This window comes from Salmo trutta, chromosome 21, assembly GCF_901001165.1.
Source record: "Salmo trutta chromosome 21, fSalTru1.1, whole genome shotgun sequence".
NCBI classification, from domain to species: domain Eukaryota; kingdom Metazoa; phylum Chordata; class Actinopteri; order Salmoniformes; family Salmonidae; genus Salmo; species Salmo trutta.
The window spans coordinates 5,841,750-5,858,610 of record NC_042977.1 but is presented as its reverse complement, the minus strand read 5'-3'; the positions used below and the strand labels follow the sequence as shown (position 1 = coordinate 5,858,610).

The 16,861-nt window shown below is 42.5% G+C and overlaps 1 protein-coding gene across 2 annotated transcripts in view; it reads right to left on the bottom strand.

Annotated features, from left to right (window-relative positions):
- Positions 1-4,708: 4,708 nt before the first annotated feature.
- phb2a (prohibitin 2a) overlaps positions 4,709-16,861 on the bottom strand; it is a 31,879-nt gene continuing 19,726 nt past the window's right edge. Inside the window, exons 7-11 of one of the 2 annotated variants that reach the window (XM_029704019.1) lie at positions 9,657-9,760; positions 8,245-8,322; positions 7,016-7,101; positions 5,879-6,198; positions 4,709-5,670 (exon numbers count right to left, since the gene is read on the bottom strand). In XM_029704019.1, the coding sequence (XP_029559879.1) occupies positions 5,886-6,198; positions 7,016-7,101; positions 8,245-8,322; positions 9,657-9,760 (581 nt within the window). In that variant the 3' untranslated portion in view covers positions 4,709-5,670; positions 5,879-5,885. The remainder of the gene's footprint in view (positions 5,671-5,878; positions 6,199-7,015; positions 7,102-8,244; positions 8,323-9,656; positions 9,761-16,861) is intronic. The other variant, XM_029704020.1, reaches the window with a different exon arrangement.

Below are 16,861 nucleotides of genomic sequence, written 5' to 3'. Positions count from 1 at the left end.
TTTTACTGAGGAGTGGCTTCCGTCTAGCCCCTCTACCGTAATGGCCTGATTGGTAGAGTGCTGTAGAGATGTTTATCCTTCTGGAAGGTTCTCCCATCTCCAAGGAGGAACTCTGGAGCTCTGTCAGAGTGACCATTGAGTTCTTGGTCACCTCCCTGACCAAGGCCCTAATCCCCCAAATTGCTCAGTTTGGCCGGGCGGCCAGCTCTAAGAAGAGTATAGGTGGTTCTAAACTGCTTCCATTTAAGAATGATGGAGGCCACGATGTTCTTGGGGACCTTCAAGGCTGCAGAAATGTTTTGGTACCCTTCCACAGATCTGTGCCTCGACACAATCCTGTCTCAGAGCTCTACGGACAATTCCTTGGACCTCATGGCTTGGTTTTTGCCCTGACATGCACTGTCAACTGTGGGACCTTTTATATAGACAGGTGTGCCTTTCCAAATCATGTCCAATCAATTGAATTTACCACAGATGGACTCCAATGAAGTTGTAGAAACAGCTCAAGGATGATCAATGGAAACACGATGCACCTGAGCTCAATTTCAAGTCTCGTAGCAAAGGGTCTGAATACGAGTAAATAATAATAAAATGAGTAAATAAGGTATGTTTTCTGTTTGTAATAAATGTGTAAAAAATGTCCAATGGGAAGTGTGTAGATTGATAATGAAAAAAAATGTAATCAATTTTAGAATAAGGCTGTAATGTAACAAAATGTGGAAGAGGGGTCTGAATACTTTCCGAATGCACTTTACACAGGACAAGGAAGGTTTAGAAGGGCTGTGGTTGAGCACTGATACCTAAACATGGATAAGATGTGCATAACAATGCAATGTCCTGTAGAAAATGTGAGTGCTTTTCCCACTCACAGCAACACCCCCCCAAAAATCCATGTTACTGTACTGGAGTCTTCAGAACCACTGGCAACCATGGGATCGGTTTGATGTAACAGCAGCGGCGAATGGCCATGGCGACCAGCCCGGATTGCTGGTCAGTGTGAGCTGGTGTTTCCATGAAAATGGACCAGCTGAACAGTAATCCCTTGTTTATGACCCGCAGAAAGGGGAGGGGGGGTGAGGGATCTCTCCACTTAAGTTGGAACTCACACACACACACTCTCTCCTCCTTCCCCCCACAGCTAATAGCGAATTTGTAATCATGCTATGCAGATCAACTAGCTCCTACTATAAGATTATTAAGGTGCTTCATTAATGCTGACTATCTGACCAACATTAGGTCATTAGTAGAGTTAAACTGGTATTTAAGTGATTCACAATAAGCTATGAGTATAAATTCATATCATCTACGGGGAAAATGCAGTATTGTCTCTGCTTGAAAAAGAGATGCAAGCATGACTGTCAAAAGAGGCTTTTTTCTTTTGCCTCATTCCAAATCTGTTTTCTATCCCATGTTCCTTTAGCATAGGCATACAGTATATCATGTTACAAAAAATCGATTTGCTTTCTTTTCCCAAACCCCAAGCTTCAGCAGACTAGCGTCATTCAAACGGTAGAGTTATGCTGCAGTAGTTTGTGTCGCGGGGCTAGGGTCAGTCTGTTAAATCTGGAGTATTTCTCCTGTCTTAACCGGTGTCCTGTGTGAATTTAAGTATGCTCTCTCTAATTCTCTTTCTTTCTCTCTCTCGGAGGACCTGAGCCCAAGGACCATGCCTCAGGACTACCTGGCATGATGACTCCTTGTTGTCCCCAGTCCACCTGGCCGTGCTGCTGCTCCAGTTTCAACTCTTCTGCCTGTGGCTATGGAACCCTGACCTGTTCACAATAAAAACACAATATCCAACAATTTCTAAGATTTTTCTCTTACAGGTCATAGAAGTCAGTCAGCCAATTGAAATGCATTAGGCCCTAACCTATGGAATTCACATGACGTGGAATACAAATATGCATCAGTTGGTCACAGATACCTTAAAAAAAGGTAGGGGCGTGGATCAGAAAACCAGTCAGTATCTGGTGTGAACATTTGCCTCATGCAGCGCGACATCTCCTTCGCATAGAGTCGATTAGGCTGTTGATTGCGGCCTGTGGAATGTTGTCCCACTCCTCTTTAATGGCTGTGCGAAGTTGCTGGACATTGGCGGGAACTTGAACACGCGGTTGTACACGTCAAACCACAGCAATGGGTGACATGTCTGAGTGTGCAGGCTATGGAAGACCAGACATTTTCAGGTTCCAGGAATTGTGTTCAGATCCTTGCAACATGGGTTGTGCATCATCATGCTGAAACATCAGGTGATGGCGGGGGATGAATGGCACGACAATGGGCCTCAGGATCTCGTCAAGGTATCTCAAATTGCCATCGATAAAATGCGATTCTGTTCATTGTCCGTAGCTTATGCCTGCCCATACCATAACCCCACCGCCAACATGGGGCACTCTTGTTCACTTCAGAAAACTGCTTGACCCCCACACGTGGAGTGTGGTTGTGATGTCGGTTGGACTGCCAAATTCTCGAAAACGAGACTGGACATTCTCTGGCAACAGCTCTGGCGGACATTCTTGCAGTCAGCATGCCTTTTGCATGCTCCCTCACAACTTGAGACATCTGTGGCATTGTGTTGCGACACAAAATTGCACATTTTAGAGCGGCCTTTTATTCTCCCCAGCAGAAGGTGCACCTGTGTAAAGATCATGCTGTTTAATCAGCTTCTTGATATACCACACCTGTCACCTCTATGGATTATTTTAGCAAAGGAGAAATGCTCACTAACAGGGATGTAAACATTTATGCACAAAATTAGAGAAAGCTTTTGTGTGTAGAACATTTCTGGGATCTTTTATTTCAGCTCATGAAACCAACACTAAATATTTTTTTGTTCAGTATAGTATGCCTTAAGGCAGTGTTTCCCAAACTCAGTCCTCGGGAACGCAAGGGGTGCACGTTTTGGCCCTAGCACTACAAAGCTGATTCAAATAACCAACTAATCATCAAGCTTTAGTTATTGGAGAATCAGCTGTGTAATGCTAGGACAAAAACCAAAACGTGAACTCCTTGGACCGAGTTTGGGAAACACTGGCTTAAGGGATAGTTCAGCCAAATGTCTACATTTATTTCCTTATATTGAAAGCAGTCTAAGGACAAGGAGAGACTGCAACCCACGCTCTGTTTTTTGTTGAACTAGCCTTGAGACTTGTGGTCATGACTGCATCCCAACGTAAATGAAGGTTGGGTTTGTTTCAAACCTGCCCACAGCGCACAAGTAATCATCAATTCGCAGCTGCACATGACCCGATCGTAATGCCTGTGGTACATTTGGGTTAACTTTGGATATCACCAACGGGCTAAGTTAGGGTAATTTACCCCAGGTACATGGAACAATATGCAAAAATTCCAATGATTTAAAAATTAAACCAACTAAATGGTACAAATATAATATACAAATATTGAAAGAACTTAATGGGAACTAAAAGGTGTGCAACATGTCTCATTTACATTGTGTAGTTTATTGACGGTTCTTAATTAGCCACGGAGATTGGTTTCACTTTGGATAGCCTAAGTGAAACAAACTTTGCCACAGTCGCACACCAGCCAGATGAAGCTAATTGCCTAAATAATTTGGCTAACTCTTCCCACCTACCCAAACACACACACACACAAACCAAACCCCGAAAACTCACTTTTGTATTTTGTCATGGCTGCTAGTATTTCTTAATGAACTAAATGTAAAAACAAAGCCAAAATCAGGAAGTGGTCACCCTTTAAGGGTGTGAAAAGTACTACTAAAATAATCAGGGTCAACAGTGACAATTAGATCTGAAATCCAATAAATCGTAGCCAGTGTAATAAAAGCAGCCTGTGTAAAGGACTTCACGCTGCATGCTTAGAGTACAGCATCCCCTTGATTCAGCTCATCCTGAGTTGGCGTCTCGGTATCTCTGCCTCCCAAACACACTTGACCACCCTCCTGAAGCATTCCAACCCATCGGGCTATTGAAAACTGTCTTTTCAATGGCGCAATGGGCGACACTTCAGGCTAAGGAGTGAGTTTCACAGATCCCATCTTCTACAAGGGGTCATGCCCACTCAAATGTTTTGCTCTACAAAAATCACATTATGGCATCTGATAGGGTTGGGCGGTATCCAGAATTTAGTCATAGTGTTTCTGTACAATACTGGGGTAAACGGTATTACTGGAACTGCACACAATTTAGGAAACAGGGATTTTGATCCAGGAGTGGATTGAATGTCTTGTCTGGGTACCAGTCTTTTTAGCTAACATTCCACTCCATGTCATTGCCAAAAAGAGACAAGCCTTTCTGCCATCTTCAGATATTAACATTCTACTATTAATGAGCTCAAGGAAGACAGGAGTTGATCGTGGTTCGATAACCCTAACAGCTTAAACAGTATGGAAATTCAAACCGTCAGTATTTGGAAATACCCGGTATATCACCCAAGCCTAGCATCTGATATACTGGCTACTTTAACAAATTGGGGTGTAAGGGTTATGGAACACACTGAAATACTGGCTGCAAATGTTACATGTTACATGGTATCATGACATCACAGGACAGCCTGATATTATTGTGCATATGGGATTAAACAGTTTTGTATCAAGTCTGACGTTAGCGATTACGTAGACCCACTGTTGTGATCCAAAAACATGCATTTATTCAAACCCAATTTTAGTGCTTCAGCTTCAAGTTAGGATAATGAAGACCTTTTTCCTCAAGCCAAGACTAACAAATAGTTTGAAATGCAGTGATTTTTTAAATTTTTATTAAAGGGGGGGAAACATGAACCAAAGAAAATAAATATTTGCATGACAATTAGATGCATTACGCTGGAGTAACATGTTTCGTGACACAGGACATTAAGATTCATTGGTATTCATTCATGACACTTCGTGAAGATCCGGCATGACACTTTCAACAGGTATGAAACAGAGGTATAACCAGGACAAAAACTGCTTATGTTGAGTGTTACAGAACACAAATATAGTAAAAGTACAGAGGAGCCCGTCTCCTAGAAATGTCAGAGTAGGATCTATGGTTGGCTCTCCAATGCATGACGTTGTCACATGTAAATTTAACAAAATAATATAAAGGCAAGGTGGTGATGACACTTGTGGAGAGTAAGAAACCACTGGGTTGCATCTGCTGTGTAGTTAGTTGATTTAGTGCCACTATGGAGTTGTTAACTCAAACCAGGGCCCACATCCAAAAAGCATCTCAGAGAAAAAGCGTTGATCTGAGATCAGGTCCCCCTTTCCATATAATCTAAAAGGCAAAACTAATGCTACTGTATATCAGCACACCAACTCTGAGGCTCTGTGAATACAGGCCAAGAGCTAGGCACTGTGACAAGGAGATAGACACTTTGTAGAAACGGTACACTGGTCCTTACAAGTAAGTGCTCCTTCGTGCTGGTCCGTGAGGACCCCGGTACAATCCGGTTTCTATTAATCTGTACATCATTACATTTAAATACGAGGTAAAGCCAGGCAACTGTAACATGATACCATATGTGGAAAGCCATTTCAAAGAAAAATTGAACATAATTCAAGTGAATGACTAGACAGAAAAACCTGTATGCACAGGGGTCTTCCAGGACCAGTGTTGAAAAGGTATAATGTGTAGAGATGGCTCAAATTGAAGATACGGAATGCATACACTCTTCAGGGACGCTTCCCTTTACCTTGGCAACGATAAACTGAAAAAAAGAAAAGAGTATCAATAAAAAGAGGAAACCTACATTTTATGACAAGGACGTTCACAAGCAATCAGGTACAGTTTGATGATATTCTTTGTATATATTTTTAGTTCATCAAATAAAGGACTATTCTTTCTCATGCATTTTACCAGTACCATCTCTTCACCATTGGGTAAGAAATTGTCTTAACCCCTCCTCATCCACGCACCCTACGTTCAAGCCTCGCCATTTTGCTCCAGTTCCCCAGGACCCGCCGGGACCGGGTATTCTCCTGCCTCACTCCATGTCTCTGGAACAACGACCATCTCATGGAACTTCAATTCATGTTCTTCCTCAATCCCTGGAAGCATCGCAGGAACACAGGCTGACTCAGGGGTCTTCAATTCTTCCTCAATCTCTGGAAGCATCGCAGGAACACTGGCTGACTCAGGGGTCTTCAATTGTTCCTCAATCTCTGGAAGCGTCTCTTGAACAGCCTTGCTGATAATTTCAGGGCTCGTCCAGCCTATTTCTCCCAACCTGCTCAAACTGTTGGGGCATTTAAAGCAGGTCCAATGCAGCCATTTTCATCTCAATATCAAATCATTTCTGGGTAACAATTAAGTACCTTACCAATGATTGCTTTCAATTAAAATTATTAAAACATTTTTTTTAATTGCTTCTTAGCAAAGAGTGATTTCTCAAGCAATCATTTTGCTAGGACTGGTCTGAGTGGGGAAAGGGAAAAGCGAATAATAGCTGTTATGAGCAAAGAGACTTAACGGTCTTTCTTATTGGTTTATTAACTACTTTACCGCCTGGTTTTGTCACCAGGCAGGTCAAAACTCCATCCCACCAAAACAGGCTGAAATTTCACAGTGTCTTTTCAAAAAGCTCTCATACTAAAAGGGCATCATCATAACTTTCACAATGTCACAGAATTATTCCAACCTCAGTGTGCGAATATAAAACACAGGGAAATCACATTTGACTACATTGAGCCTTTAAGGCTTATTTCCACCCCTGGCCCACCTTTCCCCTTTCGTCAACTGTGTATATCATAGTCTTATATTGTCATATTTATTGTTTGTTATATTTTTAATATGATTATTTATATATGATTATATATTTAAATATTTCATGCACTTTGAGATTAAAACTAAACCAAAGTGCTATTATACAAATAAAATAAATTAATAAGGGCACCCAAAGGAAAATGTTTTACAACACGAAAAACAATGAGAATTTCTTATTGGACAAGTCTAAGTAATTCTGCCCTGTTTCAGCCTGTTGTCTTGTATTTGGTGCCTAATGAACACGACCCAGGTAAATAGGAACAGTCTTAGGGGAACAGAAGGGAACCTACTTGCTGAAGCTGTTGCTTGTGTTGTCCTGGAGGTTCAACACCAGGTTATCTGCACTCAGGTACACCTTGTTCTGCGATGTCGCCACCTAGAGATCAAACACATTAGTAGGGTTGGGCAATGTCTGGAATGACATTGTCCCATCGTCCTGTCCAAACATCGTGGATATACGATTGTATCGTGTAAAAAATAAAATAAAAAATAAAATAAAAAGTTGCACACAGAGGGGACAATTTGCGGGAAGAACGTTGGTTATACCAGAACTGTGATTTGGTGCATAATGTCATTCTTCTTATTCAAATGGCTACGAAAGGCACAAACAATCTCATTAAATCATTGTTCAAAACAGTGTTAGGTGAAGTTATTTTTTTTTTTATCTAGTCCAGGCTGCAGAATGATTTTCAAATTGGAAGGGCCGTTTCTCTTGTCCATAAAACTACTCATATATTAGCCTACCTTTTGAAATCAAATATTATAGCCGTATCTAGTGTAGGCTAATGTTATTTCATCTTGCTCATCTGGGTAAGCGCATTTGCAATATTCTTTGTTCCATTAGGTTGCTTTCCGACAGTAAAAGTTAAAAAAATTAAAATACAAAAAAATGAGGAAGTGACGGGATTTCACTTAGTAACTATAGTACAGCCTACCTTACGCTAAATCAGAAAAAAATGACAGCTGACTTGGTGAGAAAGAAAAGCACATCTTCAAGTTCTGCAGTTCTTCGGTTTCAGGCCAAATGAAAAAGGTGAGCCAGCAGACTTGACCAAAGTCACATGCAGAATATGCAAAAAGATTCAGCGCAAAGGATGGACAGACTACATAGCCCTATCAACATTTACAAGCAAGTTATGTTCCTTGCCAGAAACCTTTAGAAAGCCCTAAGACATTGTACAAAACTAGACCTAATGGTTTCTCATTGCACTTTATTTAAATGTAGCCTATAGGACTATCAAAATCCAGATGCATCCTACTTTAGAAAGTGGTCATTGTGCACCATCTAGTGGGCTAAGGAAAAACATCACTATGGCCCTTTTGACCATTCTTCCTTCCTACCTTTTCACTGATCTCACACAAATTGATAGATGTAACAATGGTTTCATCACATAGCTTTCACCAATCCCACCATGTCAGATTAGGTAAGGGAGGAAGGAAGAATGCAATCTTAAAGAACTTTAAAACAGGGCCTATGAACGATTAAAAAAAAAAAAAAAAAAAAAAAGGATTTCCGTACCGTCTTGGCAATGTTCTGAGCCGCTCGGATCTTCCGGAGTTTCAGATAGCCAGGGTTCTTTGTCACCGCCTCACCCAACTACAGTTACACAAATAAGAAAATGCAAATGGGTTAATGTATGCCATCTTGGTTCCTCAATATACCCCGGAGGGCATAGCCTAGTCCACATCCAGCAGGTTTTACTGGTCTGACTCTGCCTATGATCCAGCCATGATCCCAAATCACACTAGTCAACTCATAAATTGGGTCAGTTAAATGTGGCAAGCACATGTCCTAAAAGCACCGGAAAGGTATTTCAAAGAGTGAATGAAATTAGGATAAACCCAGTTCACTTGTTCTTTTTAGTCGATGTGTAGACCCTAAATGGTTCATGCGTTTAAAATTAAGGTGAACAGAAGGTAACTTTAGTGTTTTTTTATTTTAGCCAAACATTTCATGACAGAAAATAAAGCCTGACAGACATCGGCTGTGTTTGAAAACGGCTAGAAACGTAAATAAGCGTCAGTGAGCAAAATGTAGTATCCACTTGATCTCGCCAAACACTTCAGAGCGATCAGAGAGATTAAAGCGACAAGAATATAGATGTAGAGTTCCCAAGGTAGACAGGCGCTCATCACTTTTGAGACTAAAGGTCTCTGGCATCTTGTTTGAGATGGAACTACAACTGATGTAAACAGAGGAACTGAACATCCGTTTGGAGAAGGCAAAAATTAAGCATTGCTTTTACAAAAAATGGAGATGCATTACTCACTGCCTGTATTGCATTTTTAAAAAGACAAAAATCAATGAACAGTCTCATACCTGCAGTGCATTTTTATTCAGCATTACCATCTTATCTAGGGTCGCAAAATTCTGGCAACTTTCCCAGAATGACCTGGTTTTCCAGAAATCCTGCTTATCCCATTCTGATTCCGGGAATCTTCCAAATGGGATTTCTGGAAAACGACCAGAATTTTGTAACACAAATTTTATCTACACACACACACACACACACACACACACACACACACACACACCACTGGAGACTGGACACATCTGAGATTAAAATTAAGAGCAAAAGCTCACTAGTGTTTAACCTAAAAACCACAAGAGTGTGATGTGCTGTCATAGAAATAGATAAAATAATAATACATCCATGTCTATGGATACAGCAGTGTGTGTACTCAGCTGTATGGTAGACCAACATGAGTGGAAGGGAATGTGTAACAACTGGTCCAAATGGCTCCCAAAAACTCCATTTGGCCTAAGCCCTTAAATATTTGCAGATCTGTAAAGGTGGAATCAATATTGTAGAGGTTCTTCCACTAAATCTATCCAGACCCTTCATATATAACATTGAAGGGTTAGGAAGAGATGTGGGACCGGCTTTAACTGTGCGTGTTGTTGAGTGGAGTCTCCTCTTCAGAGCTCACCATTTTAGCAGCCTCTGCCTCTCCTTCAGCCTGGATAATCTTCTGCCTCTGGTCCTGCAAGGCTTTCTCCACATAGAAGAAGGCCCTCTGCGCCTCCTGCTGGGCTGAAAATACAGAGCGAGGTGGTGACATTACCATGACAAGAGAAATGATTCCAGAACTTTCTTTACTACAGACAAGCTCAATGAAGCATAGCCTAAAGCAGGGCTGCCCAACCCTCTTCTTGAAGCTCTACTGTAGGTTCAGTCCAACCCTAATTTAGCATATCTGATGCAGCTAGTTTTGTATTTATTATGGATCCCATTGGCAGCAGCTACTCTTCCTGTCCAGCAAAATTAAGGCAGTTTATAAAATTTTAAAAACATTACAATACCTTCACAACACACTGTGTGCCCTCAGGTCCCTACTCCACCAGTACCACATATCTACAGTACTAAATCCATGTGTATGTGTGTGTATGCGCCAATGTTTGTTGCTTCACAGTCCGCGCTGTTCCATAAAGGTGTTTTTTAAATCTAAGTTTACTGCTCGTGTCAGTAACTTGATTTGGAACAGAGTTCCATATAGTCATGGCTCTATGTAGTACTGTGTGCCTCCCATAGTCTGTTCTGGACTTGGAATGTGATGAGACCTCTTGTGACATGTCTTGTGGGGTATGCATGGGTGTCCGAGCTGTGTGCCAGTAGTTTAGACTGACAGCTCGGTGCATTCAACATGTCAATACCTCTCATAAATAAAAGTAGTGATGAAGTCCATCTCTCCTCCACTTTCAGCCAGGAGAGATCGACATGCATATTATTAATATTAGCTCTCTGTGTACATCCAAGGGCCAGCCGTGCTGCCCTGTTCTGAGCCAATTGCAATTTTCCTAAGTCCTTTTTTGTGGCAGCTGACCACACGACTGAACAGTAGTCAAGGTGCGACAAAACAAAGGCCTGCCTTGTTGATAGTGTTAAGGCAGAGCATCGCTTTATTATAGACAGACTTCTCCCCATCTTAGCTACTACTGCATCAATATGTTTTGACCATGACAGTTACAATCTAGAGTTACTCCAAGCAGTTTAGTCATCTCAACTTGCTCAATTTCCACAATATTTAGTTGAGGTTTAGTGAGTGTTGTGCCAAATACAATGCTTTTAGAAATATTTAGGGCTAACTTAAACCTTGCCACCCACTCAAACTAACTGCAGCTCTTTGAGTGTTGCAGTCATTTCAGTCGCTGTAGTAGCTGACGTGTATAGTGTTGAGTCATCCGCATACATAGACACTCTGGCTTTACTCAGTCAGTGGCATGTAGCTAATAAAAATTGAAAAAAAGCAAGGGGCTTAAACAGCTAGTCTGGGGAATTCCTGATTCTAACTGGATTATATTTGAGAGGCTTCCATTAAAAGAACATCCACTGTGTTCTGTTAGACAACTAACTCTTTATCCACATTATAGCAGGGGGTGTAAAGCCATAACACAGTTTTTCAAGCAGCAGACTATGATCGATAATGTCAAAAGCTGCACTGAAGTCTAACAAGACAGCCCCCACAATCATTTTATCATCAATTTCTCTCAGCCAGTCAGTCATGTGTGTAAGTGCTGTGCTTGTTGAGTGTCCTTCCCTATAAGCATGCCAAAATTCTGTTGTCAATTTGTTTACTGTGAAATAGCATTGTATATGGTCAACAACAAAAAATTCTAAAAGTTTACTAAGGGTTGGTAACAGGCGGATTGGTCAGCAATTTGAGCCAGTAAAGGGGGCTTTACTATTCTTGGGTAGCGGAATGACTTTAGCTTCCATCCAGGTCTGAGGGCACACGCTTTCTAGTAGGCTTAAATTGAAGAGGCAATATTGTCTGCTATTATCCTCCAATTTTCCATCCAGATTGGTCAGACCCATGTGGCTTGTCACTGTTGATAGACAATTCTCACCTCTCCCACACTGACTTTACGGAATTCAAAAGTACAATTCTTGTCTTTCATAATTGGGTCCGATACACTTGGATGTGTAGTGTCAGCGTTTGTTGCTGGCATGTCATTCCTATGTTTGCTTATCTTGCCAATGAAATAGTAATTAAAAAGTAGTTTGCAATATCAGTGGGCTTTGTGATGAATGAGCCATCTGATTCAATGAATGGAGCAGAGTTCGCTTTTTTCCTCACAAAATTAATTTAAGGTGCCCCAAAGCTTTTTACTATCACTTTATTTCATAGTGTAGTTTTCCTTTTTATTTAGTCTAGTCACATGATATCTTAATTTGCAGTACGTTTGCCAATCAGTTGCACCGCCAGACTTAATATCCATACCTTTTGCCTCATCCTTCTCAATTACTCCTCAATCCAAGGGGATTTAATAGTTTTCACAGTCATTTTCTTAATGAATGCGTGCTTATTAGTAACTGGAATAAGTAGTTTCATTAATGCGTCAAGTGCAGCATCTGGTTGCTCCTCATTACACACCACAGAACAGCAAATATTCTTTACATCATCAACATATGAATCACTACAAAACTTATTGCATGACCTCTTATACACCATTAGGCCCAACCTTTGGAACTTTGGTTTTCCTAGATATGGCTATTATATTGTGATCACTACATCCTATGGATTTGGATACTGTTTTAAAGTAAATTTCTGCAGCATTAGTAAAGATGTGATCAATACATGATGATTTAATTCCTGTGCTGTTTGTAACTACCCTGGTAGGTTGACTGATAATCTGATCCAGGTTGCAGGCACTGGTTACAGTTTGAAGTTCTCTTGAGTGAGCAGCTTGATGATAGCCAGTCAATATTTAAGTCACCCAGAAAATGTACTTCTCTGTTGATATCACATACATTATCAAGCATACATATTATCCAGATACTGACTGTTAGCACTTGGTGGTCTAAGATTTAGATGCACTATTGTAAGTGGTTGTTCCACTGGATATCATAAGGTGAATGCACCAATTTGTAAGTCGCTCTGGATAAGAGCGTCTGCTAAATGACTTAAATGTAAATGTTAAATGTCTATAGCAGCTTCCCACCAGAATGGGCTTTAGGTGAGGCAGATGAACCTGTAGCCATATTACTTCAACAGTATTTAACATTAGATTGTCTAAGGTTTACAGGAGTGGGGTTCTGAAAATAGACCACAACACTGCCTCTGTTGGCATTTCTGTCTTTTCGGTAGATGTTATAACCATGTATTGCTACCACTGTATCATCAAAGGTATTATCTAAGTGAGTTTCAGAGATGGTCAGAATATGAATGTCATCTGTTACAAGCAAGTTATTGACTTCATGGACCTTGTTTCTTAGGCTACATATGTAAATATGGGTTATTTTTTAGCACTTTTCTGGATAATTTACCAGTCATTGTTTCAACGCAGTGACTGTTAACACTTGGTCTATAACAGCTTCCCACAAGAGCAGGCTTTAGGTGAGCCAGATGTAAATATGGCTACTGGTTCTTCAACAGTATTTAACATTAGATTGTCTCTAAGCTTTACAGGAATGTGGTTCTGAATGTAACCGATGTGAAATAGCTAGTTAGTTAGCGGTGGTGTGCGCTAATAGCGCTTCAATCAGTGACGTCACTCGCTCTGAGACCTGAAGTAGCGTTTCCCCTTGCGTCGTAAGGGCCGTGGCTTTTGTGGCACGATGGGTAACGATGCTTCGTGGGGTGTCAGTTGTTGATGTGTGCAAGGGTCCCTGGTTCGAGCCCAGGTTGGGGCGAAGAGAGGGACGGAACCTACACTGTTACATGAATATAGACCGCAACACTGCCTCCGTTGGCATTTGTCTTTTCAGTAGATGTTATAACAATGTACCACTGTATCAAAGGTATTATCTAAGTGAGTGTCAGCGAGAATATGAATGTCATCTGTTACAAGCAAGTTATTGACTTCATGAACCTTGTTTCTAAGGCTACAGTTGAAGTCGGAATTTTACATACACTTAGGTTGGAGTCATTAAAACTAGTTTTTCCAGCCACGACACAAATTTCTTGTTAACCAAATATAGTTTTGGCAAGTCGGTTAGGACATCCACTTTGTGCATGACAAGTCATTTTTCCAACACTTGTTTACAGACAGATTATTTCACTGTATCACAATTCCAGTGGGTCAGACGTTTACATACACTAAGTTGACTGTGCCTTTAAACAGCTTGGAAAATTCCAGAAAACAATGTCATGGCTTCAGAAGTTTCTGATAGGCTAATTGACATCATTTGAGTCAATTGGAGGTGTACCTGTGGAATATACACTGCCCCAAAAAATAAAGGGAACACTTAAACAACACAATGTAACTCCAAGTCAATCACACTTCTGTGAAATCAAACTGTCCACTTAGGACGCAACACTGATTGACAATACATTTCACATGCTGTTGTGCAAATGGAATAGACAACAGGTGGAAATGATAGGCAATTAGCAAGACACCCCCAATAAAGGAGTGGTTCTGCAGGTGGGGACCACAGACCACTTCCCAGTTCCTATGCTTCCTGGCTGATGTTTTGGTCACTTTTGAATGCTGGCGGTGCTTTCACTCTAGTGGTAAAATGAGACGGAGTCTACAACCCACTCAAGTGGCTCAGGTAGTGCAGCTCATCCAGGATGGCACATCAATGCGAGCTGTGGCAAGAAGGTTTGCTGTGTCTGTCAGCGTAGTGTCCAGAGCATGGAGGCGCTACCAGGAGACAGGCCAGTACATCAGGAGACGTGGAGGAGGTCGTAGGAGGGCAACAACCCAGCAGCAGAACCACTACCTCCGCCTTTGTGCAAGGAGGAGCACTGCCAGAGCCCTGCAAAATTACCTCCAGCAGGCCACAAATGTGCATGCGTCTGCTCAAACGGTCAGAAACAGACTCCATGAGGGTGGTATGAGGGCCCGACGTCCACAGGTGGGGGTTGAGCTTACAGCCCAACACCGTGCAGGACGTTTGGCATTTGCCAGAGAGCACCAAGATTGGCAAATTCGCCACTGGCGCCCTGTGTTCTTCACTGATGAAAGCAGGTTCACACTGAGCACGTGACAGAGTCTGGAGACACCGTGGAGAACGTTCTGCTGCCTGCAACATCCTCCAGCATGACCGGTTTGGCGGTGGGTCAGTCATGGTGTGGGGTGGCATTTCTTTGGGGGGCCGCACAGCCCTCCATGTGCTCGCCAGAGGTAGCCTGACTGCCATTAGGTACCGAGATGAGATCCTCAGACCCCTTGTGAGACCATATGCTGGTGCGGTTGGCCCTGGGTTCTTCCTAATGCAAGACAATGCTAGACCTCATGTGGATGGAGTGTGTCAGCAGTTCCTGCAAGAGGAAGGCATTGATACTATGGACTGGCCCGCCTGTTCCCCAGACCTGAATCCAAATGAGCACATCTGGGACATCATGTCTCGCTCCATCCACCAACGCCACGTTGCACCACAGACTGTCCAGGAGTTGGCGGATGCTTTGGCCCAGGTCTGGGAGGAGATCCCTCAGGAGACCATCCGCCACCTCATCAGGAGCATGCCCAGGCGTTGTAGGGAGGTCATACAGGCACGTGGAGGCCACACACACTACTGAGCCTCATTTTGACTTGTTTTAAGGACATTACATCAAAGTTGGATCAGCCTGTAGTGTGGTTTTCCACTTTAATTTTGAGTGTGACTCCAAATCCAGACCTCCATGGGTTGATAAATTGGATTTCCATTGATTATTTGTGTGTGATTTTGTTGTCAGCACATTCAACTATGTAAAGAAAAAAGTATTTAATAAGATTATTTCTTTCATTCAGATCTAGGATGTGTTGTTAAAGTGTTCCCTTTATTTTTTTGAGCAGTATATTTCAAGGCCTACCTTCAAACTCAGTGCCTCTTTGCTTGACATTGTGGGTAAATCAAAAGAAAACTCAGCCAACACCTCAAAAATAATTGTAGACCGCCAAGTCTGGTTCATCTTTGGTAGCAATTTCCAAATGGCTGAAGGTACCACGTTCATCTGTAAAAACAATAGTATGCAAGTATAAACACCATGGGACCACGCAGCTGTCATTTTGCTCAGGAAGGAGACATGTTCTGTCTCCTAGAGATTAACGTACTTTGATGCGAAAAGTGCATATCAATCCCAGAACAGCAAAGGACTGTGTGAAAATGCTGAAGGAAACAGGTACAAAAGTCTCTATATCCACAGTAAAACGAGTCCTATAGCGACATAACCTGAAAGGCCGCTCAGCAAGGAAGAAGCCACTGCTCCAAAACCGCCATACAAAAGCCAGACTACAGTTTGCAACTGCATATGGGGACAAAGATGGTACTTCTTGGAGAAATGTCCTCTGGTCTGATGAAAAGAAAAATATAACTGTTTGGCCATAACGATCATTATGTTTGGAGGACAAAGGGGGATGCTTAATCAGTTCTTTAAAATCCATTTTCAAATGTTCCGAGCTAGCCCTCCTGCTGTTGTTTGACCCCACATGGACTACAACAGTGTCAGCTCCCAGAATCTGTGGTAGAACAGTTGGAAGCAGCCTGGTTATGTCCTGTACTCGTGCTCCTGGGTAACACAGGGTTTTTGCCTTGGGGACCGAGATGTTTCTCACCATAGAGCTGCCTATGATGACAGCTGGTGATGTTGAATGGGCCGGTCTCTCAGGCAGCCTCACAGTCTGGTGAGGCTGGGAGCTCAGAGGATCTGAACCCGAGGTAGACGCCACCTGAGAGGGAGACAGAACCAAGACGCAGGTAGCTCCGGATCCGATCTTGATTGGGAAACCACCAAGGAAGGCGGCACCGGAACCTCTGGACCCAGGGCGACAAAGCCGTTTCTGGTCTGTGTCAGTTCATGGAGACCCCCGTTACCAGAGGACGCCTTCTTCGACTTCCACGGCGAGTGACGTACCTCCATGGCTGGTTGGGTCGAGATCAGCTCTGTTCTCCAGAGAAGGGTTCGGGGATGGAACCCTGCCCAGCACCGGCCAGTCGGCTGTGGAGAGCCGACACGGCGGCGTAACTTCCAGAGTGGCGTCCGGCTACTAGGGTGGATGAAAAAGGTGGGCGTGGGATCCCCAGTAGCATATGTAAGTTTGCTACTTGCTGGCTAAGAATTGCTACTTCGCTCCTGTAGTCCTACATAAGCAAGCAGTTGCTATATTGAAAGTCAGCGCGGTCCACATTGTCCCTGAACAAAGCAAAGTAAACGCAGCTCCTGCAACACGGGAAACGTTCAATAGCGGCCTCCATTCGAGACCGCCGAGC